The sequence below is a fragment of the Polypterus senegalus genome, chromosome 14 (genome assembly GCF_016835505.1).
Source record: "Polypterus senegalus isolate Bchr_013 chromosome 14, ASM1683550v1, whole genome shotgun sequence".
NCBI lineage: Eukaryota > Metazoa > Chordata > Cladistia > Polypteriformes > Polypteridae > Polypterus > Polypterus senegalus.
The window spans coordinates 8,837,880-8,863,956 of NC_053167.1; the positions used below are offsets into that span (position 1 = coordinate 8,837,880).

Sequence of the window (26,077 nt, forward strand, 5' to 3'; positions counted from 1 at the left end):
TTAAATGAATTTTTGCTGGTGGTATTTTGTAGAATTTGTGATGTGTTTTAATGTCAGAGAACACGTTAGTGTTATTAGTTTCTATGCTTGTTTTCCTGTGCGATGCGGTGAGCTGTTGCTAGGGGGCGTGGCCCCTATCGTTGCTCATTGTGATGTCACTGACACAATGCTTCATAAGCTAGCATCAGCTGGGGGACGATGTCCAGGTACTTGGAGATTTCTTAAAAGATCAAAACAAAATTTTTACATGCATATTTTTTAGATTAACTAGGGGGCTTTGCCCCCTGCTCACTTGGCTCGCCAGCCCCCCTGCTTGCGCTACGAGCTAGTTTCTTTGCGGTTCTGTCGCTCGCGTATGGGAAGCAGATGTACAATTTAAACAGATTGTTATTTTCATAGCAATTGCTACATATGAACTGTTTTACATTACAGCGAGTAATTAACCTTTTTAAAAAATAGTAAAACGTAATAGTTTAAAAGTAAATTATGTTTCATGTTGCGTTAGAGTTATTCATTGTGTAATACGATTTCGTTCTGTTTGGCTTTGAAATTAACATGCAAAAACTTTTTAAACTTACACTTTTACTGTAAAACTTCAGTTAAAACTATTTTTTTAATAAAATTTTCATCAATATCACATTCATCATGACAACACAACATATAACTGCCCGTGAGTAAATTTCGTTTCTTTCTCTCTATTAAATAAAATGACTTTTTCAAATGTTTGGCTCTGAGATTTGTAAATTGTCTTTGCAAAAACTATTCTAACGGAAAACTGTTAACATTTTCATACGAATGGCATATACAGATCTTTGTTGTCTAATGTTATCCCCTAAAGATTTACTACATTACCTTTCTTGGATACATCCTTCTTTCTACAATAATTCGTGCGGTGGAAGACCGGACGGTGTTAACGGTTGTAGATATTCTTCGGGATATTGTAAGTTGATGTTTTCATCTTCCGCACGATCAACACCAACTGTTTCAGCAGAGTCTATTGATACGAAGTTAACCCATTTTTCCTGTAACTCGACATTTTTGGCATTAATTCATTTGACTTTCTCGTTTCTTGTTGCTATTGAAATTCTTCAATACGATTTAGACATAATATGTCTTCTTTAATTGGGAATTTAAACATTAACATTTATAAGAGCTGAGAGGGCAGGAACTGTGTCTGACAAAAGCATTCACATGAATGAGAGGCGAGATTACCGTGTGCGTGGCTGAATATGGTTGAAAGGAGAGCGTGACTTGAAAAAATCTCACGGCCAAAGTCTCGTCTCACAGGACTTCAAAAAATCTCTTCATAAAAGCTTTGTCTCGTCACAGGATTTTTTTATATAATAGAGAAACAACTTTACACTTTGTTCTTTTAACTTAAATTCTAGCTTTTATATCAGATTTTGATGGTCATTTCTTTTAGATCATATCAGATCTTTCTTGTCACATACACCGTGAGAACATCTTGAAATTCTTGTGTCACAAATGTTGGGTTGGTATGGTTGGGAAGGGAAGCAATAAGATGATCAGATCATGTGTAAATAAAGAAATACAGGAAATAAGAGTAGCAGGGGAATGGCCTAATGTACATAGTGCAAAAGAGAACTGTACAGATATACAGAATTGGATTAAAAAGAAGAAAAAATGTAGATATCACTACTGATGTAACATATGACAGCCATACTACTTCCATTTCAGAAGAGGTACCCCTCTGGAAGCTAAGCATGTTCGGGCCTGGCCTGTACTTGGATGGGAGACCAACCAGGAAAAGCATGGGTTGCTGCTGGAAGAGGTGAGGCCAGCAGGGAATGCATACCCTCTGGTCTGTGTGTGGGTCTCAATGCCCCAGGGCAGTGATGGGGCCACTGAGCTCTAAATATTGTGCTGTCCTTTGGATGAGACATAAAGCCAAGGCTCTCACTCTCTGTGGTCATCAAAGATCACTGGACATCCTTTGCAAAGTATAGAGTGTGTCTCAATGTCTTGTCCAAATTGCCCACTGCAGGCTCCCCTAATCATCCCCTATCTCTAATTAGTTAACCACTTAACAACTAATGTGTGGTGAGCGTACTGACACAAAATGGCTGCCATGGCATCATTGAGGTGGATGTTGCACATTGGTGGAGGTTAAAGTGTCTTCCCACTTACTGTGTAAAGTGTTTTGAGTCGTGAGAAAAGTGCAATATAAAGGTAAAGAGTTCTTATTAATATTATTATACAGCAGAATTTGACATAAACCAGCAGGTGGGTACAGTGCAGGGCAGGTTTGTTCAGGTTACCGATGTCTTGACTCAGCCAATGGTTCTTCCTTCCTGGCTGGGGTTCAAATTAATCTTTTATATCTCTTGCCTTTATTTTTGATTCTTCGGGTTTACGTTGTTGATGTGCATCATTCTATATTTTTGTTTTTTATCGATGCGTATAAGCTGCCTGTGTTATGTTCCATGTTTATTGTGGGTGGTCCCCCCCCCCCTTCCCTATAAATCTTCCACAGTTTTGAATGTGCTGAAGAGTGGTGAGCACTTGTGCTTTTGTGAGTTTTCTTACATTTTTGACCTTTACCCTCTTTTTGGACTGTTCTTTGAATTTCTGTATTTGGACGGGTTTGCTTTGGATTGTCTCATTACTTCAGCCAATTCCTTTGCCTTTTGTGCTCTACTGAGCTTGCTTTTGTTTCAGTGCATTTTTAGGAAAATAAACTTGTTATTTTTATGAAGACCCTGTGTTTGCTCTCAACATCTCATTTTTTAAAAGTGCTTTTGGTACCCTCTCTAGTGCTTGGGACTCCTAAACTACGTCGACCGAGAGTTCCATGACCTGAAGCTCTCCCTGAAGCGGGTGGTAACATTTACCTGAAATGAAAACTGGGGATGAGCTGTATGGCTGGGATCAGAGATGATGGATTCAGGCCTCCTCAGATATTGGTGAGGAGTGGATGGTATAAAGCTGTGGAAGATCAGCTTCAATGATTTTAAAAGCAGTGCAGACAGTCCTGTCGAGGAGCTTGCAATCCTGGCAAGTCCAGTTACCAAACCACACCATGATGCATCCAATCAGGATACTTTCAATAGTGCAGTGGTAGAAGGTCAGCAGTATTTTGGTTCTCACCCCAAAGATCTTGAGCAGCCTCTTTTTGTATTTCCTTTCATCTCCTAATCCTCTGGTTTTGCCTTTTGATCTGCCAAGTACCTTCCTAAATCAGAACAGTATGGGCTTTTATTCCTTGTCTACAATTATCCGTAACCGCTGAAAGACATTGACCTCCCACACAGGCACTCTCGGCTCCAGTGTATCTCTTGGTCTTTCAAGAGTAACCTATAATGGACATAGAGGCTCTAGAAAAAGAATGGAAGGATGGAGGGATCGCCGTAATCACCGTAGTTACACCCCGTCAGTACAAGGATGTCGCGGAATGCTATGCAGTAAAGTTTTACTTTCCACTTCTTTTGTTGACTTAACCGCAGGTGTGGACATAGCTTTCTTTCTTTTTATCACTGATTCACACGGGGTAGGCTCTGCTTTGTTTGCTAAATGAAACTGTCTTCTTTGGTATGAGCAAAAAGCTGTTAATAGTTAATCTTGGATTAAACCTTCTAACTCTTCTATCTAATCAGAATGGGTAAAGTGATATAAAATATGAAAATCTACACAATTCTACACTTAACTACTACACTGTAAGAAGTTACATTGGTGGCATCAAGCTACATCAGGAAAGCAGGAAAGATCAGGCCTCCAGCTAAGTGAGGCAAGTTGTTATTGATCCCTTTATATATTCCCATAATAAGTTACAAAACTCAACGGGGCATTTCCTGGAAATCCCCAAACTGGCTCAACTTGTCAGGGCAGACAGAAATCCGGGGCAGTGGTCTAATCTGTCAAAAGTTCAAGGTCTTCCATTCCCAACTCTACCTGAACACAGCATGAAGGGAAAATATTTTCTGAGGTGCGTGCACTTGTAACTTCCTTGGCTCTACCATTTTGAAATAGTTGAAGCAATGCAATTGAAAAAATACTTGGTGGTGCAGTGATTAGAATTCTTGTTCCACAGCTCTGGAGTCTTGGGTTCAAATTCCAGCCAAAGTTCTGCCTGTGTGTAATTTGCATGTTTTCCAGGAGTTTGTGTGAAATAAAAGATGGCACCTCTACAAGAAGGCAGATAGATAGATAGATAGATAGATAGATAGATAGATAGATAGATAGATAGATAGATAGATAGATAGATAGATAGATAGATAGATAGATAGATAGATAGATAGATAGATAGATATGTGAAAGGCACTATATGATAGATAGATATGTGACATGACAAAAAAATAATATATACAATATATTTGCTGCTCTCATGTCAGCAGAACCTTAATGAGAAAAACATAATCTTGCAAGAAATGTTTCCAACTTTCAGATTATATTGAGTAATTAGTGACGACTGAGATCAAACAAAGAAGCTGAATGAGTACTGTAAAGCTTTTTGACATTTTCTTTTAATAGAGGGGGGCCAGCCCAGATAATTAGAAAGGCAGTGACATTAGGGCTTCACTGTTACTGGAGGCAAATACCTGTCACTAAGTAAAAAGCTTGAAAACAAGATGTATAGCATGGCCAAGGCTTTTAGCTGAAAGGCGTGGATTTACTCAAACGTTTATGATTACCATGTAAAATAAAAATACTGTATATATAAGCATATACTATCTATCTATCTATCTATCTATCTATCTATCTAGTACTGTATATTTACTGTATATATCAATATTTTAATGATGCTGGTGTGAGAGAGAGAGAGAAATTGAATCCCCTTTTTTACGCCGATTGCAGGTGAGTGGCCCTAAAAAGGTCATTTGGTATCCTCCTGCAGTGTGTACTACTAGCTGCTTTATCCCTTTGTCAGCTCATACATGCCACCTATTTCCATTTCACTCCAATCACCCAGGGTCAGCAGCAACCTAGATGTCACACTATCCCCTAGCTGCATGAGCTGACCCAAGGCCAGTGTCAACATCTGAGGCTCACCAGCAGGCATGCATCAGGTAACACGGTCTTTTGCTGCTGGGAGACGTGATCAAAGTACTCTCTAAGTGTGTCTGTGGTCCCCCTAACGCCACTTGCAGGGCTTTTTCTGGTATTACTGCTCCTCCAGGCAGGTCTCAGCCTCCTTAGGATCACAACCCCCTCTTGTCCAGATCCAGGAGCACTATTATAGATAGATAGATAGATAGATAGATAGATAGATAGATAGATAGATAGATAGATAGATAGATAGATAGATGTCACCAGGGACACTAGAATGCTGCAGGCAGGAATGTCAGACGAGCAGGACAGAGGACAGAGTGGCCACCTGCCCAAGATGGACACCTCAGACCATTCTGGAACATCATTAGCCCTCTGGCACCCGTACTGCTGCTGTTTCTTTCGGCTGACACAAGGCCACATTAGTGACAGGACAGTGAGGGACAGGCTTCATGCTGGGTATCTCTAGAGCTAGGCAGCCTGACAGAGGCCCTCTGCTCACACAACCTGACCACAGCAGGATACACAGAGCTGTCCTGATGGTGTGCAGATGCTGCTTTGGCCACCCTTCCTTCCTGACCTAAACCCCACAGAATGCCTTTAGGAAGTCCTGGTTTACACATTCTGAGATATAACCCTCTGCTTACCAATATCTAGCAATGTCTCCTGCCTGTTCTTGGAATAAGAAAAACAAGGAGATTATCTATCCCAGCATGGGTGGAAAAACGTTACATTTTGTGTTAAACTCGATAATGTGCTTCACGAAACATATGGTGATGTTAAGGTTTTCGTAAATGTTTGGATATGTCTGCATGATCACTTTAAAAGCAGGCAATAAAAGTGTAGTTAAAGAAGTAGATGCGTCATTAAAGCAATTGTATGATTCCCCGGGAGATAATTCCAAATGAAGGGTGTGATCGATGCACTAATTTGCCGTCTGTTAATCCTTCCTATTCACACATACCAACATCTCATCACAATTCTCATTGTAACCCATGACATTTCTGCTGTGCAGTATGGAAAATTCTTTTTCATGTTGACGGTAGTTTGTGTGTGGGGGCACACTGGTCAGCACAAAGGACTACGTTTGAATCCCAGTGCGGAGTTTACATGTTCTTCTCGTCCTAATGGCACTCTTATCGTATATAAAAGATGATTGTCTTAGATGGCTGGCAAGTCTAACTTGACCCAGCATGAGCGAGTGTCTGCCTGTGTTTGACCAGGTCCTGTGATGGACCAGCACCTGCCATGCACTTGAGGTTACTGGGATAGACTCTGCTACTCCAAGAAACAGTACTGGAATAAACAGGTCAAATAGTACATGAATTGGGATTTAAGAAGTGCGATTTATGACACAGGAGACGTAGCACAAAGACGCTTTTAGGTTACGTGGAAATGACAGTGAGGTCTTAACTCACAGGTCACTGTTGATAGAATGCAGTTCTGTGAATTCAGAGGGCAGAGTAATGAGAAGTCAAGCAAAATGACACCTTTTATCGGCGAACTGAGCAGACTACAATAAGCGAGCTTTTCAGGCAACTCAGGCTCCTTCTTCATGCAAGATGTTGCTTTGTAAGGGACGGCCAGAAGTTTATCCCGGCCGGGACGCCCCAGTAATAGAAGGATGGGGGAGGCAGCTTATCAGGGACACTGCCTCACCCAGGACGATAGATGGCAGCTTCCCTGGACTGCAGTGGTGCCCCAGATGCCTGCGGGGCACTATGGAGCTTGGAGTTCGGCAACACAGCCCTCCTGGGTACCATGGGTGATGCCAGGAGACGCTGCAGGGAGAAGGGGAGTCCCTACTGTGTGCATAGCCCGGAAATACTGAAAAGTCACGGGGACGGAAGCAGAGACGTACTTCCGGGCTGAAGAAAAATACAGTTCTCCATCTGATCCGTGTCGAGGACTGTATACAGGACTGGTGGAGACCCAGCAAGCAAGCCGGAGTCGGGAGGAGCGTGATGGAGCTTTCTGGGACGTGTGGAGGAGAAGAGGTGTTGTGTTTATTGATTGTGTTTGTTGTGGCACGGGAAAGAAGAAATAATTAAAAGAATGCTTCTTGGTGCTTTCAACTTGTGTCCAGAGTGCCTGTCTGTTGAGTTTAAGGGGCAACAGCGACCCCCTAACGTCCACAACTTGTATAATATAATCTTCTTAGTTAGCCAATAAAAGGTGTCATTTTGCTTGACTTCTCACCACATTCATAATGGCTAACATGGTACACCCTAGTATGGGGGTCCTCAGTCGCAGTCCTGGAGGGCCACAGTCCTTTCAATTACCATATATATACACGTACAGTATAAGTCGGGTCTTGAAACACGGAAAATCGATTATAAAATCAGACTCCGCTCAAAAAATGCGACACTTAATTTTTTTTTTTTACATTTTCTTGCTCCCTCCAATCTCACATCAATTTCTCAGATGCATCAAATTTTGTTGCAGCAGTGCAGTTTCCAATTTCTTTCGCTATGTCAACGACGTTTAATTTAAAACCAGCTTCGTGTTTTCTTCTGGTCGAATGCTCCGCCGTAGATAAGGGCTGCTCTTACGATAAAGGCGTATGAGAGTGTGAGATACAAAAAACACAAATCAGTGCAAACGTCTGTTCAGAATAGTTCAGGTACTACCGTGTGGTCACGTAGGCACAATGCATAGAAAACAAAAGGCTCCTGGTTAGTCTCTCAGGTGGGCATTAGCATTTCGTAATCTCTTGGACCAATAGCGTCAGTTTTTCCACATTCAACTTAAATGACCAACATTATAAAATACCGGAAATTATATGATAAAATCAACCCCCGAGTTATCCGCAGGAGAACTTATCTGTGAGTATGTATGGTAGTTTCCTAATTAGAAGGCAGTCCTTGCTGATAATGAAACTTGCTATTTAAATATTTAGCTTGTTAGTGTTTTCATTCATCCAAGAGAAATTTTAATTGCACTGTAGATGTTCCTTCTCCGAGAGCAATATCCACGTGTTTTATGAACCAGAAGAGATTTAAACTTAATGCTATTGTGGGCTGCATGAGGAGTGGGCAGGAGGAGGATTATCGGAACCTAATCAAGGACTTTGTTAAATGGTGCAACTCAAACCACCAACAACTGAACACCAGCAAAACCAAGGAGCAGGTGGTGGATTTTAGGAGGACCAGGCCCCTCACAGACCCCGTGATCATCAGAGGTGACTGTTTGCAGTGGGTACAAACCTATAAATACCTGGGAGTGCAGCTGGATGATAAATTGGACTGGACTGCCAATACTGATGCTCTGTGCAAGAGCCGATTATACTTCCTTAGAAGACTGGCGTCCTTTAACATCTGCAATAAGATGCTGCAGATGTTCTATCAGACGGTTGTGGTGAGTGCCCTCTTCTACACGGTGGTGTACTGGGAAGGCAGCATAAAGAAGAAAGACGCCTCACGCCTGGACAAACTGGTGAGGAAGGCAGGCTCTATTGTAGGCACGGAGCTGGACAGTTTGACATCCATGGCAGAGCGACGGGCGCTGAGCAGGTTCCTGTCAATCATGGAGTATCCACTACATCCACTGAACAGGATCATCTCCAGACAGAGGAGCAGCTTCAGCGACAGACTGCTGTCACCGTCCTGCTCCACTGACAGACTGAGGAGACCCCACACTATGCGACTCTTCAATTCCACCGGGGGGGTAAACGTTAACATTATACAAAGTTATTGTCTGTTATACCTGCATTGTTATCACTCTTTAATTGAATATTGTTATTATCAGTATACTGCTGCTGGAGTATGAGAATTTCCCCTTGGGATTAATAAAGTATCTATCTATCTATCTATCTATTTATCCATTATATAGTGCCTTTCACACTTATCTATCTATCTAATTCCCCTCTTATTTCTTTCTAAACATTTTTTAACACAGATACTTTATGAGACATATGCATAAATTTAAAAGGAAGCACATTAGCTTGAGAGCTGCTGGTTTATTTGTTATCTAAATTTCCTTATTAACTATTGTCTAGTTAAGAACACCAGGCAACAATTAAAAGTTAAATGCACATGCTAAAAACTAAAATAGACGATAAGGGTTCTGAATTGATAACTAAAATTAGGTTCAAAAAATGAATTGCTTTCATAATAAATAAATAGGTTCTAATTAAGAAATTAGTAGAAGTGAAAACCTGCAGCCACTGAGGACCTCTGATCTACAATGTAACTAAAACTTGTCTTTGATGAATGAAAGCACTAAGAAAGCATATTGTTAAAATATTGTTAAATACAAAGTTTCATTACCTGCAAGGACTGAATTCTAATTAGAAAACGACCTGTAGCCACTGTGGCCCTCCAGGATCGTGATTGAGGAGCCCTGCCCTAATACTACAGATATATGAGGGTAAATAATAATAATAATACATTTTATTTAGGACAGTACGGTGGCGCTGCTGCCTCGTAGTTAGGAGACCCGGGTTCGCTTCACGCACCCCCCCTGCGTGGAGTTTGCATGTTCTCCCCGTGTCTGTGTGGGTTTCCTCCCACAGTCCAAAGAAATGCAGGTTAGGTGGATTGGCGATCCTTATTGTCCCTAATGTGTGTGTGTGTGTGCGTGTGTGTGCGTGTGTGTGTGCGTGTGTGTGTGTGTGTGTGTGTGTGTGTGTGTGCCCTGTGGTGGGCTGGCTCCCTGCCCGGGATTTGTTTCCTGCCCTGTGTTGGCTGGGATTGGCTCCAGCAGACCCCCATGACCCTGTGTTAGGATATAGTGGGTTGGACAATGACTGACTGACTGACATTTTATTTATTCATATTCTTTCTAAACACTCAAGGACACTGAACAATAGATAAAACACAGATTATAAAGAAAACTGAAATACAAAATGTAAAATCAAACAGAGTAAATGTGATCAAAGAGAAAAAGCCGTCATAAACAGATGAATTTTATGTTTAATGGTAGTGCGTTCCAGAGCTGAGGAGCAGAGCATTCAGTTGGTGGTAAGACGGACGAAGGGGACAGTCGAGTGGATGGAAGAAGAGGATCTAAGGGTGCGGGAGGGAAAGGCAACATGGAGGAGGTCAGACAGATACGGAGAGGCAAAGTTGTGGATAGTTTTAAAAGTTAACAGAAGAATTTTGAATTGAATTCAGAACTGAGCTGGAAGCCAATGAAGCTGCTGCAAGACGGGAGTGATATGGTGAATAGAGGAGGTTTTGGCATTCGCTTTTTGAACAAGACCCCTAGTAATGATGCAGGCAGCTGAATTCTGTAGCCGTTGAAGCTTATAAAGAGGTTTGCAGAAAGACCAAAGAACAGGGAATTACAATCGAGATGATAAGTGACAAGGCTATGAGCGAGGATAGCGGTGGTGTGGGGAGTGAGGGAGGGCCGAATACGATTCATGTCACGCAGGAGGAAATACGCAGACCAGGAGATGTTATTGATGTGGGACTGAAAAGATAAAATACTGTCAAGGATGACACTTAGTCTCTTAACCTGTGGGGAAGGGGAGACAGAGGAATTATCAACAACAAAAGAAAAATGATCAGTTTTGGATAATGTTGATTTTGTACCAATGAGGAGAACCTCAGTTTTGTCACTTGTTGTTTAATTTAAGAAAATTTGAAGAAAACCAGGATTTGATTTATGTTATGCAGTCAATAAGCAAGGAAGGTGGAAAGGAAACAGTAGGTTTGCTAGTGAGGTAGAGCTGGGTGTCATCAGCATAACAGTGGAAACTAAGGTGATATATTTATGAAAGATATTACCAAGGGGAAGGAGGTAAATAATGAAGAGGAGGGGTCGCTGGACAGAGCCCTGGGCACAACTAAAGTAATAGTGGTGGGATGTGAAAGTTTTAAGCTGAACAAACTGACTGCAGGGTACTGGGTAGAGTACACATCCATCCATTATCCAACCCCCTGTATCCTAACTACAGGGTCATGGGGGTCTACTGGAGCCAATCCCAGCGTGCAAGGCAGGAAACAAACCCTGGGCAGGATGCCAGCCCACCGCAGGGTGCACACACACCAAGGCCAATGCACCTCACCTGCATGTCTTTGGGAGGAAACGCACGCAGACACAAGGAGAACATGCAAACTCCACGCAGGGAGGACCCAGGTCTCCTTACTGAGAGGCAGCAGCACTACCCACTGCGCCACCGTGCCGCCCTAGAGCACACATGAATACTTGAATTGGCAGGACAATGCAAAATGCAGAAAAGGAAGAAAAATACAAATCAAAAAGTAATATCACAATGAATGAGTGGCTGATTGCTAAAAAATATCTACAACGCAATCCTGCGACCGCAGCAATAGTGTGTGAGCAGCAATGACCTCCTACAGAAGATCAAAAGAGCATAACAAGGAAGAACAACGGGATCTGCGCACTACCCGGATATGAAGTGACGCGCTGGGGACGAGGAAGCAATGAGGAAGCAACTTGAGCCTTTGTTGTTTTCGGGTCTGAAGCGTGGTATGCTGCTTTTTTGCTTTTGAAATAATGGCATCCTCCTCTTTGTTTTTCATATTCATGTGATAAAATATGAATGACCGATGAGCATTCCATTATGTTTAAAGCCGTTTTCGTAGTCACATGAGTCTTGATATTTAGAGAACCCTGCACTGTTAGCAGTGCCTTCATGTTTAGCATTGTCTTAGCACTAATTACAAATCTGTCATAACTCATCACTAACAGAAGGTAAATTACTACATTTTATCATATTGTACATACAGTAGAGACAGACAGTTGATATTGTCAACTTGACAGAATTTTCTCAAAGATTTCCAAACTGACTCTTCTGAAATTATTGACAGAATTTTTCAAAGGCCACTTATATGTTCAAAACAGTTATATTATAAATGCATGTTTGTTTCTCTGACATTCATTTATATGTTTCACCTCTCACCCCCCTGCTATAGTTTGTGCGCACCAGTATAAACTTCTTCTGTGTCCTGTAATATCACAGAAATGGTGCAGTAGTTAGGTGCTGGATAAAAGCCGACCAGCTCTGTGCTGTACGTACATCCAGTCATTCTTTAACTGAAGAAGCCTAATCCATCTTTAGAACAACGTGAGTCCGTCAAGCGAGACCCACCATTAAATCGGGCGCCAGGCGACTGCAGGGCACACTCTCTAGTTGTACAGGGGTCTCCAACACGTCGCTCGCGAGCTACCGGTAGCTCACAGCCCCTTTCCAAGTAGCGCACCAAAGGGTTCGTGAATCCTACATAAATTTGAAAACTTGCTTAGTTAAATTAGGGGTGGGCGATCTTTCCAAAAAAATCATATCACGATCCTTCTAACACAAAATCACGATCCACAATCTGAATCGCAATCTGTCTTTTCAAATATCCGGACTCAAACTCATCAAGACCTAAGGAACACTTTATTTTAAATATCAGACAAAGTTGACTTCAATTGTTCTCTCGTTCACGAGTTAAGGTGCAGCGAGTGAGTGAGTTTATACAGTCCACACATACCAGTAACAGCGTTTGACGTAACCGGCCCTGCGTGGGGTTGGTCAGCCCGAGGCCCCGCACACCCCTAAGGCCGCTTCTGCTACTGACACTCATGTTTGAATTTATTTTGACACTAATCAACAGAAAAAACTCTTAAAAGTCAAAGTGAAAACAGAGCTCTATAAAGTGATCTAAATTAAATATGAAACACAAAATAATTGATGGCATAAGTATTCACCATCCATCCATTATCCAATCCGCTATATGACTACAGGGTCAATCTAAACTTGTTTAAGATGGCTTTTTCTCTTTGATCACATTTGCTCTGTTTGATTTTACATTTTGTATTTTAGTTCTGTTTATAATGTGTGTTTTATTGATTGTTTGGTGTCCTTGAGTGTTTAGAAAGGCGCCTATAAATAAATAAAATGTCAGTCATTGTCATGAGGGTCTACTGGAGTCAATCCCAGCCAACAAAGGGTGCAAGGCAGGAACAAGCCCTGGGCAGGGTGCAAGCCAACCGCAGGACCCGCACACACCAAGGACAACTTAGGATCGCCAATGCACCTAACCTACATGTCTTTGGACTGTGGGAGGAAACCTACGCAGACACGTGGAGAACATGCAATATCCATGCAGGTAGGACCCGGGAAGCGAACCCAGGTCTCCTAACTGAGAGGCAGCAGCACTACCCACTATGCCATCGTACCACCCATTTAATATGAAATATCTAAATGGTGCAGCCAATTGGTTTAGAAGTCACAGAATTGGTTCAGTGGAGATCTCCTGATCACTGCCTAAATGCACCTGATCTCAAGATCCAGCTTGTGGTGAGTCAGTATGGTGGACTAACCTACAACAAGGAATACAAAAGAACGCTCCATTATGGAAAGGCACAAGTCAGGGGATGGAGACAAGAAAATTCCCAAATCACTGAATGTCCCTTGGAGTTCAGTGAAATCAGTCATGGAAAAAGAAATGGAAAGAGTATGACAGAGCTGCAAATCTGCTAGAACAAGGCCATCCACAGACTTTGAGTGATCATGCAAGAAGACTGTTGAAGGAGACCACCAAGAAACTCTGAAGGAGATACAAGCTACGATGGGCTTAGACTGGAGAGACTGTGCGGATAACGACTGTGGCAGCTTTATGTGACAGTGGCAAAGAGGAAAAACACTCATGACACCTTGGCTAGAGTTCACCAGATGGCACACGGGAGACTCTGAAATTAACTAGAAGAAGGTTCTATGGTCTGATGAGACCTAAATTAAGCTTTTTGACCATCAGACTAAACACCATGTTTGAACATTGTACGATATCAAAACACACTGTGAAGCACTGTGATGGAAACATGGAGATCAAGCTCTAGAAGACTTGTGAGGGTAAAACGAATGCTGCAAAATAGAGAGAAACACTGAAGGAAAAATCGATGGAGTCTGCCTCAGGAAAAAGATTTGCATTCCAGCAAGACAACGACCCCAAGCGTAAACCCAAAGCAACACAAGAATGGCTTACAAATAACAATGTGAATGTCCTGGAGTGGCCACATCAGAGTCCTGAAGACCTCCATGCAATTCTGACGGAGCCTGAGAAGCTCTGCAGAGAAGAATGGGCAGAGAAATGTCAGTGTCCGAACTGGGAAGGCTGACAAAGACCTGCGCACCACAAGGCTGCCATGGCTGCCAAAGGGGCTTCTACTAAACGCTGACTTTGAACACTTGATGCCAGTTACGTTGTGTTTTATATTTGTAATTAATTTTAGATTACTTGTGTTTACTTTGACATTAAGGAATCTTTGTTCTGTTGAAGAAGCCAAATGAAGTCTATTGTGATTCAATGTTGTATAAAGATGAAACATGATGGCGGTGAATATGTTTCATAGGCACTGAATGTCACATTCTGTGGATACTTTTTATGTATTCATTTATTTAGTTATTTATTTTATACCGTGTTATTATCAGTATTCTACATACACATGCCAATATGAATGCCAACTGTCCTAAATAGACTTGACTTGACTCCATCTTAACGTCAGTAGGGATGACTGCTACTATTAAATGTACACTGGGATGCCAAAATAATGATAATCAGGACTAATATGAACTTACTTTGTCCCTCTGGAAACCAAAAGAATCATCACGGGTTCCACTGAATCGAGCAGAACTGTTAGAGGAGCGCAAGTGGAGTTTTTAAGTTGACTAAACGCTTCTTTCGTTGTGACAGTGAAATCATTGCAGACGACAGCGGGTCATTTTTAACAGTGAACTGAGGTGAGCAAATGACGGATTGTTGGTGGCCTGAGGACACCCGAGTACTAAAAAGACAGAAAAGTCTGACCTCTCCTCAACCTTTCTGCATACAAACTCAGAAAAGTCAGGATCTTCTGGTAAGGGAAACACCAGATGATATATACAGTATAAGGATGTACGAGAAAGTGTTTGCTTTGACCCCCGGCTAATCCCTTCATGTGCCTGACGTGCCTACTGAGCTCATATGGGTGCGCCTCCCTTCCAGCCCACAGAAACCCACCTCTGGGTGCGTCAGAAACAAAGAACAATAAAGCTCCTTTCTGTGTGCTTAAAGAACCAGTTCTTCAGGTTGGCGACGTGTTTGCTTCTCAAGGTTTTTGTTAGCATATTTGTGGATGTTGCGTATGTGTTGTGGCTATATAAAGCAAGTCTGTGGTACAATTAGACACTAATTTGATCAACGGGGAGTGAGCTTATTCAGTAACGTCTATCTTTTGTTTTTTTTTAATTTACATTTATGACCAGCTGGGGGGAGACTCCGGGGAAGACCCAGGGATCGCTGCGTGGATTATATCTCCCACACGGCCTGGGAACACCTTGGGAGGCGGCAAGTGTGGCTGAGGAAAACTGATGTACAGGCCTCACTGCTAAGATTGTTGGTCACGGGGCCCGGTTTTGGATAAGCGTTGGAAAATTAATGACTGAATGAATTTACATTTACATTGTGCACCTCCACTTTCACAATGCTCTGTATGAATATCCATAATACTGGACAGCACTGGCGTGCAGTGGCCTCAAGAATCCCACCCTTAGTCACTTGCTATGTGGAGCTGGCACGTTCTCTCCATGTCTGTATACATCTTCTTCTCGTTACTCCTCCCCAGAGTTGTGCAGGCCAGGATTATTCAAGTGAATCTGTCTGATTGTATGAGACTGACTCCATCCTGTGTTGGTTCCTGCCCTGCACATTACGCTTCCAGGTCAGGCTCCAGCCCCCTCAGCTGGATTAAGCAGAATGTTATGGTAGAGAACCCAGAGCAGCATTCGATATGGGCTCATAGGTATATGAACACTGCATCAGAGTATATGGGCATTGATGGCTGGCCCAGGCTCTGTAAGAGTGACGTGGGCACCTTCTCCTCATGTCAGTGTGGTAGTGTGTATGATAAAGGGTGACTCTTGCCATGATGATAGGACACATAAATAAACAGCAGATGTAGTGGGAATTGGGATTATGGTGCTCTCAAAGGGCATACACAACATGGCACTTGTCATTTATTGGCAGCCTTTAGTATTCAACCAGTATTCAACCAGTGGTTAAGGCATAGAAAACAACCCCAATGAGATGCTCCTAATGAGATGACGGATGGTGTCCCAGGGGATCTCCTCCCAGATCTGGACCAGGGCATCACTGAGCTCCTGGGCAGTCTGAGGTGCAACCTGATGGTGTCGGATGGACTGAAACATATCTTCCTACCCAGAGGTGTTCTATTGGATTTAGGTCAGGTGACTGAGCGTGGGGGCCAGTCAATGGTATCAATTCCTTCATCCTCCAGGAACTGCCTGCATACTCTCACCACATGAAGCCGGGCACTGTCATGAACCAGGAGGAACCCATCACTGCACCAGCATAGGGCCTGACAAAGGGTTCATCCCGATACCTAATGGCAGTCAAGGTGCCGTTGTCTAGCCTGTCGAGGTATGTGCGTCCCTCCATGGATATGCCTCCCCAGACCATCACTGACCCACCACCAAACCTGTCATGCTGAACAATGTTACAGGCAGCATAACTTTCTCCACGGCTTCTCCAGACCCTTCCATGTCTGTCTCATGTGCTCAGAGTGAACCTGCTGACATCTGTGAAAAGCACAGGGTGCCAGTGGTGGACCTGCCAATTCTGGTATTCTATGGTAAATGCCAATTGAGCTTCATAGTGCCAGGTAGTGAGCACAGGGCCCACTAGAGGACGTCGGGCCCTCAGGCCACCCTCATGAAGTCTGTTTCTGATTGTTTGGTCAGAGACATTCACACCAGTGGCCTGCCTGCTGGAGGTCATTTTGTATGCTCTGTCAGTGCTCATTCTGTTCCTTCGGTCCTGCTGATGGGTTGAGGACCTTCTATGAGGAGCCCTGTCCAGCTCTCCTAGAGTAACTGCCTTTCTCCTGGAATCTCCTCCATGCCCTTGAGATTGTGTGGGGACACACAGCAAACCTTCTGGCAATGGCACGTATTGATGTGCCATCCTGGAGAAGTTGGACAACCTGTGCCATGTCTGTATGGCCTCATGCTACCAGTAGTGACAATGACCATAGCCAAATGCAAAACTAGTGAAAAAACAGATGAGGAGGGAAAATGTCAGTGGCCTTCCTCCACCTGTTAAACCATTCATTCTTGTTTTGGGGCTCGTCTCATTGTTGCCCCTCTAGTGCACCAAAGCAGCTGAAACTGACGAACAAGCCCTCTGCTACTTAACTGACAGATCAGTAGCCCAGAAGCTTCATTGACTTAATGCTATACTCTCATTAAAAAGTGTTCCTTTAATTTATTTGAGCAGTATATATTAATATATTAATTAGTTAATATGGCATAGTGCTGTTTCACAAAGCTCTTTGGGATTATCTTCATTATACAAAGTCGTGATGTAGCACTGCCCCATCATGTTGTCCTTCTGTGTCATCCTCGATGTAAACCCCGTCCCCCCAAGCAACTGTAGTAAATTGGAGGGGAAAACCAGGTACATTGGGCAGACGGCCATAAGGAGGACCTTTGTGGGGTATGGTATGTTCCAGTAATTTCCAGTATGGTAAATGGACGCTAATTTATAGTTGAAAGGGAGCACGAAAAGGCAGGAGAAGGAAGAACGAGACTGAGCAGAATCTTTGTGGTGGCGAATACAAACATTGTCTATCCACGGCCTGAGAGGAGAACACCTCACTTAAAGGTGGAAGCCTTTTCCAGTTTGGAGGAGGCCACCTCGAAGACTATCGAGCTCTAGGAAGAAGCGGACTGGACAGGCAAGAGGGTTTAGATTGGGTGAGCTGAAAGCAATCTTTCTTTACCTGGGATAACGCGTTTGGAAGACTCTGAGAAAAGAGGACTACAGTTTCATTACTGAAGTGACAGAACTGTGGACTTTGTGCATTGCCTGGGTCAATGAATTTTTCCATTGCTGTTTTGTGTACGGGGCGGCATGGTGGCGTAGTGGGTAGCGCTGCTGCCACGCAGTTAGGAGACCAAGGTTCACTTCCCAGGTCCTCCCTGCATGGAGTTTGCATGTTCTCCCCGTGTCTGCATGGGTTTCCTCTCACAGTCCAAAGACATGCAGGTCAGGTGCATTGGCGATCCTAAATTGTCCCTAGTGTGTGTGTGTGTGTGTGTGTGTGTGCCCTGCGGTGGGTTGGCACCCTGCCCGGAGTTTGTTTCCTGTCTTGCGCCCTGTGTTGGCTGGGATTGGCTCCAGCAGACCCCGTGACCTTGTACTTAGGATATAGCGGGTTGGAAAATGGATGGATGGATGTTTTGTGTAGTGTATGTGTTGGTCTGTTTGCTGCCATTTATGTTTGTGTGTTGTGATATAATCGATTTAACACCTTTGTTTTCCACTCTGTCTGTTGCTCTGTGTCATTTTGTTGATATTATTTTAATTATATAATTTAATCTATCAATATTGCAGGAAGGGGTCAGAGGGACCGGCTATCTGCATCATCTACATTACCAAATGCGTGGTGACTGGCAGCGGTATGGCCCAGGAAAGAGTGAAGCGTTAATTCTAGTGATATAAAACATCTGCTTGTTTCAGATTTGCTGCTGATAGCAGGTCGGTCTCACAGCTTACCACTGCCTCCTCCAGCTGGTAGATGACAACTCCATATCATCGTTGTAATGGACAGAATTCATATTTGAAGTGTAGAATGGGGTGAATGCTTCATGCATGTGTAAAAGGCAAATAATTTACAGTTTTGCGTTAAATCCCATGGCTTCCCAAGGATTTTTCCGACAATGTGCACATGGCCAGTGCCAGCGAACATCTACGTCATACACAATTTCGGCTGTTTTAGTGTGGATGGAGTTACTTTACAAAACTGATGTGATGTACAGATAACTTTCATTTGAAAATGCCATTTTTAAATGAAAAAGCAGCAGTGTGGAGTTAACCTGAGCCACTGGGGAAGTCACAGTACATGACTGGCGGTCAAATGAGCAGCTGTGAACAACATGATAAGATGATGTTAAGATGAGGTTAAGAATGGCCTGCAATCGACTGGTCTCTCATACAGGGTCGGTTGCTACCTTGCGTCCATTGCTGCTGAACTCTGGTCTATGAACGAGAAATGAGCAGGTTTGGTAATTAAGAAATACAGAATTATACCGTATGGTGCAGCCAGGTGGGCCCAGGTTGGGCCCTCCATGTTGGGAGGACCAGGGGGAGCAAGCGTGGCCAGAGCGTTACCTCCCCCGGGACACTAGATGGCAGCCCCCCACAAGGGTGCCGGTGCCTCGGACTCCAGCAGGGCTCCATGGGAGTTGGAGTTTGGTGCAGCCCTGTTGGGATTTGCAGGTGCCACCAGAGGGTGCTGCAGCAGGATCTGCTGAGTCCTTTTGGACAGTTCTTCTGCCACACCCGGAAATGAGTCATCAAGCATCTGGAGCACTTCCGGGTGCCTCATAAAAGGAGCCAGCAACCACTACTCGGGAGGAAGAGGAGGACGAATTTTGACCAGAGGAGTGGAGGAGAAGAAAGAGAATTGTGTTTGTGCTGGGAACTATTCTGTAATTGTGGGAAATGGGGGAAGGCGTGTCCCACGTGGTAAAAAGAAAATCAAAACCAACGCGTGTGCCTTGAACTTGTGCCCAACGCCTCTCTGTGCCGGGTTGAGGCGGCAGTGCCAGCATGGTGGGGCACAGTACATACACAGTATCTTCTTTCGAGTTTTGAAAGTCCCTAACGTCTTGCTGTCTACCACACTACTTGGTCGCTTAATCCAAGTGTCTGTAGTTCTCTGTGTAAAGAAAAACTTCACAATGTTTGTGTGAAGTTTACCCTTAACAAGTTTCCAACTGTGTCCCCGTGTTCTTGATGAACTCATTTTAAAATACAAGTCTCGATCCACTAGACTAATTCCCTTCATGATTTTAACACTTCAGGAAGGTCTCCTCTTCATCTCTGTAAAGGCTCAGCTCTTTTAATCTTTCCTCATAACTCAACCCCTGTAGCCCTGGACTCAGCCCTGTTGCTATTCTCTGGACCTTTTTCTTGTGCTGCTATGTCCTTTTTGTAGCCTGGAGACCAAAACTACACCCAGTACTCCAGATGAGGCCTCACCAGTGTGTTATAAAGCTTGAGCAGAACCTCCTGTGACTTGTACTCCGCACAACAGGGCGCTATATAACCTGACATTCTGTATGGTGTGCCTCTACGTAGAAATGCACTGTAGAAGAACACAATGAAATGAATTCAACTGCAGGGACACTCACCTCATTGAAGACGGCCTCGTATTCACATGCCAGCATCTTGGTTTTGTGGGTGAACCCTGAAATTAGAAGATAAAGAGCCATCAGAATGCGAGAGAGGAGACGTGAAAGCTTGCAACTCAGTGTTTGCTCAAGTCGATAGAAAAGAAACAAGATTTTCTGAGAGAACAATGAACTGCAAAAAATAAAACATCTGATCATTAGCCTGCCGCTCACCTGATTTCTCTGGTGGTCTTTGCTTCGTCTTGTCACCGTATACTAAAAAACAAAATCCCCCAGTGTACTGTAGGCTAATGGAACAATAAGCCTCCACTAGCAGTCCAGGGCTGGTGAATCTCGCAGCACATAATCCACAGTTCAGCCCCTCTCGAGCAAAAACTCCGCTCAGCAACAAAATGATCAAAATAATCATCTGCTTGCCTAAGAAACAACCGGAGCATCACAAGTCCTCTTGTCCAGAGTTTTACTCATTAACTTAGTTATGATCTCCTTCTCATCACCTTGACAGAGGTCCCCTCTAGAACTTCACTGCGGACAATGCCAGTCCTGGAGGGCTAAAGACAGTCCTGCAGGCCAGGGATCAGCAGCACTCTTCATTGCGGCGTGATGACTTGCACACTTTCTATCGTGAAAACAAATAAACATTCTGGATTTGAGGAACTCGGGGCCTGCTTTGTTTTCAGCACTCTTCTTACAAAGGAAAGAAACTGAACCTGAAGAGGAGCGGTGCGGCTACAGATGGCAAGCAGCGCTCAGTGTTTCACGAGGTGCAATTTGTGTGACCAGGTGGCCGGTAGAAAAAGAGAAGCGTTGGCTTCTGTACAACAAAAATGCTGGGAATTTCAAAATCGGCGCTGCAGTTTCACAATTTTATTCTTCTGATTTGCTGGGCGGATTAGCTATTTTGTCAATATGGTGAAATCATAAATCACACATCATTTTGCAGATCATCATATTACACAAGATAGTGTTAAAACAGCAAGGCAAGCAAAATTACTCCTAAAAAATGTATGCACTATTTATACTTTATATGGGTGAGAGGAGCAAGCTTGGCACACAAGTGGCACACAATCCACAATGCACCTGCTAACACTACTTACTGACCGTGTGCTGAACGTCTACTGCTTGTTCTTAACCTTTTCATATTTCTTGGTGTGCTTAGAGTTCTCAGTGGGCTAACAAATTCATTCTTCACAGTACCAGATGATGGAGATAAATTAATCCACCTTACAATAATGTGACAATAATGACTTCTTACCCATCAAGACACGTAAAATTTAAAGCTGATTCTTCTTTGCGACTAAGTTACTGATTTAGACTCAACATATCCTGCAATGGTGAACACACGATGTGGCACCGAGCAGTTGTTCATGGCCACTGACGCTACATTTAGCATACAAGGCTGCCATAGAGAACGATACTGACATGACTGATATATGATATGATATATGACTGATAAGGAATAAGACTGGCCCTGTTTCTCTTTCAGGGAGGTAGGCCTGGGAATGCTTTGCAGGTATTTATGAACGGCATACATTGACGTGTGTGAACCTGCAGTTGGATGGCCATGTTCTTCAGCGTTCAGTCATAGTGAGTGGAGGCACCTTAGATGTGTTGTCATGGCGGATGAAGAAGATGTTCCTGTGAGAGTACAGCAGAAGTGTGTGATTGAATACTGCACAAAGCTTAGGAAGAGCGGTAACGAAACAACAACTGCATAATCAACTACACGGAAAGAAGTGAAAAACGCCCACAGCCACATCGCTAAAAGGGATGTCACAAAACAGACTGTTACTTGTCTTTGAATTGTTTTTGAAATGTTGTAAAATAAAAATGTATTCAATGCGATGGATGCTACTTCAAAAAATAAAAATATTCCGAGCCTGTGGAGTCATCTGATTTTGAATAATAAAATCAGTCTTGTTACTTTTCACTCATATATACAGTACATACGTTTGTTTAACGTCTTCCAAATGAGCGCCACGTGCGCTCAGTTTATTCTCAAATTTAGATGCATTTTTTTGAATTTGTGCTCCTCCTGCAGCAGCTTCCTGTTTGTCTTGTCTTACATTTATATCACTTTTCCTTATATCATTTATTTCTTTCTTTTTATCTTTCTTGAGCTCCTTTATGTCGGTGGCCATTGCGGCGATCATTACCTTCAGTTCGGACAGATTGTTTCGGTCTTGGTGCTCCGCGGGTGAAGTGGTAAGCCCAGTTAAAGCCGATGCTCCCGGCATCACATACTCCGTTCCAATTCACTCACCCTTCATAACACCCTGGAAATCGTCACATCCTTGTCTCACAGCTGTCCTTTTCATTTGAACCTTTCAATCTAGCACCTTCACGCTTCACCTCACGAGCTTGTCTGTGTCAGTCCCACCTCTCTCCCTTTCCTTTCAGGCTTCTCGTTTTCACTGTAAGATGGGAAATGGAGGTACTTCATACATTTTCCTGTGTCCTACAAGTGCATCTGAGAATCACCCCCAGGGCTCCTCTAAGGTATGTGATATGACGCCAGGCCAGGAGGGGGCACCGTTACTAATTACTTCCTATTCTATTCCCTCAACAGCACTGAGGAGACGCCCATTGAGGGCACCTGACTCCGCCCCTCTTGGTCTCCTGTGTATAAGTCACAGGGCTGACAGAAGGAGGCGTCACTCCGTGAGTAAAGCACTGCATTGGACGGCGCTCCTGTGCAATTGGCCTACCTAAAGGAAGTGGAACATAAAGCCCGTATTTTGGCTACTTTTTCTTTTCTGTTTTTTTCACTGCCTCTGTGCCATTGAGCACTTTAATTTAATGTTCTATTTTAGTTTGAAGTAACCTGGGACGACCAGCTGGGTGCCCCAACATTTATCACACAAGAGATGTGACTCCTCTGTCAACTACAAGAAACAAAATCAGTCTTCAGCGTTATTTCCAATACTACCACAATAAATAGAACATTAAATAGTGGGTGGCATGTCACTCAACATGGAATTCACACTTGGATGAACTCGGCTAATTTTACTACACAATTGTGTGGCCCATGACCCAATTTGGGTTGTGACCCATAAGAAACATTTATTTAAGGTACCAGATAGTTTAGGGAATCTCAACTGTGTTTCTTTTGAACTTATCTTCAGCATATTACTGTAGTCAGTCAGTCAGTCATTGTCCAACCAGCTATACCCTAACACAGGGTCACGGGGGTCTGCTGGAGCCAATCCCAGCCAGCACAGGGCGCAAGGCAGGAACAAATCCCGGGCAGGGTGCCAGCCCACCGCAGTCTTCAGCATATTATTACATTCATATATATTTATGTGTTTGTTGATATGGGGAGAAATTTGGCATTAATACAAATGCTTCATGTGCAACAGTACGGTTCTGAATAATAATTATGTCTTACGGGTCTTATGGGTTTCCGTGTTGTTTTGGATATGGATGTCACTGTTGCTGTGTTCCATTTGACCTGGGAAGCTGGAATTTCCAAGTTCCCAGTAAGATGTTACAAATCGGATTTCCTACTCAAAAAGTTGGAACAGCTTCACCAACCTCAACCTTAAAATCCAAGATGGCTGCATCACGTATCAACAGTATTGAAAGCTGTAGTAGCACTGCACTGTTTATTAGCACTTCTGTCTACCGTATATACTTATGTATAAGTCGGGTCTTGAAAATCGATCATAAAATCAGACCCCGACTAATACGCCCGCTCAAAAATGAGACACTCTTCTTTCCTCCTCCAATCTCGCATCACTCCCTCAGATACATCGAATTTTGTTGCAGCAGCACAGCTAGCAATTTCTTTCACTACTTCAACGATGTTTCATTTAAAACCAGCTTCATATTTTCTTCTGATCGAACACTCCATCGTGGATAAGGGATGCTCTTACAATAAAGGCGTATGAGATACAAAAAATGCAAATCAGTGCAAATGTCGCTTCGGAATAGTTCAGATGTTACTGTGTGGTCCCGTAGAATAAAAAAAACAGTGTGCCCCAAGGTGACTCTCTCAGGTGGGCGCTAGGATAGCATAATCTCTTGGACCAATAGCGTGAGTTTTCCGCATTCGACTGATACGACCGACATTATAAAATACTGGAAATAATTCAGTAAAATCAAGTCCTGAGTTATCCATAGGAGAACTTATCCGTGAGTATTTATGGTATTTGTGTCTCAGCAGATCAGTCGTACACACAGTAATGTCCATCTTCTGTCTGTGGACATGCTGCTGCACTCATTGGACACACGTGTAAAATGTGTTGCTCAGTAGTTGTCTGTATTCCACAACAAAGTTTTTCCTGGAGGTGCCCATGTTGGCTTTCTGAATGTTTTACTGGAATTCCCAACTCAAACATCCAACATCCGAGGTAAATTGAAGGTAGCATTCGCTTGTGTAACTGGAAGTGCACAGCATGTGATGCCAGAGGTGCGACACTTTAAATAGCCAGCATTGAAACTCCGAAAAGCATCTGAGTGTACAGGGGTCACTTGTCATGTGGAAAAGCCCCTTTTAACAAAATCCACGCAACATCTACTAATAATAATACTAATTCTTTACATTTATCTAGCGCTATTCAAAGCACTTTTTACAGCGAGTGGGAAGCCACTTCAGCCACCACTAATGTGCAGCACCCACCTGGATGATGCAACGGCTGCCATTTTTGCGCCACTATGCTCACCTCACATGAGCTGTTAGGTAGTGAAGGAGTTAGAGAGATAGCCAATTAGAAACAGGGAATGATTAGGTGGGCAGAATGACCAGGCCACGGAGAAAAGTTCAGCCTGGACATTAGGATATCCCCTACTCTTTACGATGGATGCCCATGGATTTTTTTATGACCACCGTCAGATTACTCTTCCTGGATTTTAGTTCTGCCTTTAACACCATCTTTCCCCCAAATGCTGGTGAATAAACTGTCACTCCTTGGATTACACTCAGTGGTTTGCAGACAGATTTTGCATTTTCCAACAAACAGGACCCAGTCAGTCAGAATCCATAGGATTATATCTTCTATCATTATTCTCAACATCGGCTCCCCCCCACCAGGGATGCATTTTGAGCCCCCTACTGCATACTCTGCAGACCTACGACTGCATATCTCACTATCTGAACAATTACACAGTGAGATTTTCAGATGACACTGCAGTGACAGGACTTGTCACTCATAATGATGGAAGTGGCTAACATGGAGGCCTGGTGTACAACAACCTTAACATCAACATCAAAAAAAGATAAGGAAATGATTATGGACTTTCAGAGGACTGGTAGTCTCCCTCCTCTCCCCTTTTATATCAATGGAGAAGAGGTTGAAATTGTCACCTGCTTCAAATACCCTGTGGGGGTGCATATTACAAATGACCTCTCTTGGAGCAACAATGCAGTCTGTCTGGTAAAGTAAGCCCACCAACGCCTCTACTACTTGAGGAAGCTGAAGCAGGCTGGTCTGTGTCCCTCTATTCTGACCTCCATTTACAGGTGTGTGGTAGAGAGCATCCTCCTCTCCTGTATTACGGTGTGCTAGAGCAGTTGCTCGGCTGCAGACAGAAGAACATGGCAGCGGGTGGTTAAGTCTTCACGGCAGATCATCGGCAGCAGCCTACCCAGTACTGAGGACATTTACACCAGCAGGTGCAGAAGTAAAGCCTCCTCCATTATGGGAGATGTCACTCATCCTACATATGGACTGTTTGCCCCCATCCTGTCAGGCAGGAGATTATGTAGCTTATGGGCCGGCACTACCAGGCTGAGGAACAGCTTCTTCTCGGATGCCATTAGACTAATGAACACAACATCACTAAAACTCACTGTACACTCTGCGCGACATACTGCACTATGCATTTTGTTTCACTAGTCCCGTGAACTAAACAATTCGCTGCTACCTTTATTACTTGCTGCTGAGTACGGATCATACTGTAATAGTATTCTTTTACCTATACTTA

The 26,077-nt window shown here is 43.4% G+C and overlaps 1 protein-coding gene across 1 annotated transcript in view; it reads right to left on the bottom strand.

Moving 5' to 3' along the window:
* fer1l4 (fer-1 like family member 4) overlaps positions 1 to 26,077 on the bottom strand; it is a 144,597-nt gene that overhangs the window by 81,765 nt on the left and 36,755 nt on the right. Inside the window, exon 2 of the mRNA XM_039734719.1 lies at positions 20,153 to 20,208. Coding sequence (XP_039590653.1) covers positions 20,153 to 20,208 — 56 coding nt within the window. The remainder of the gene's footprint in view (positions 1 to 20,152; positions 20,209 to 26,077) is intronic.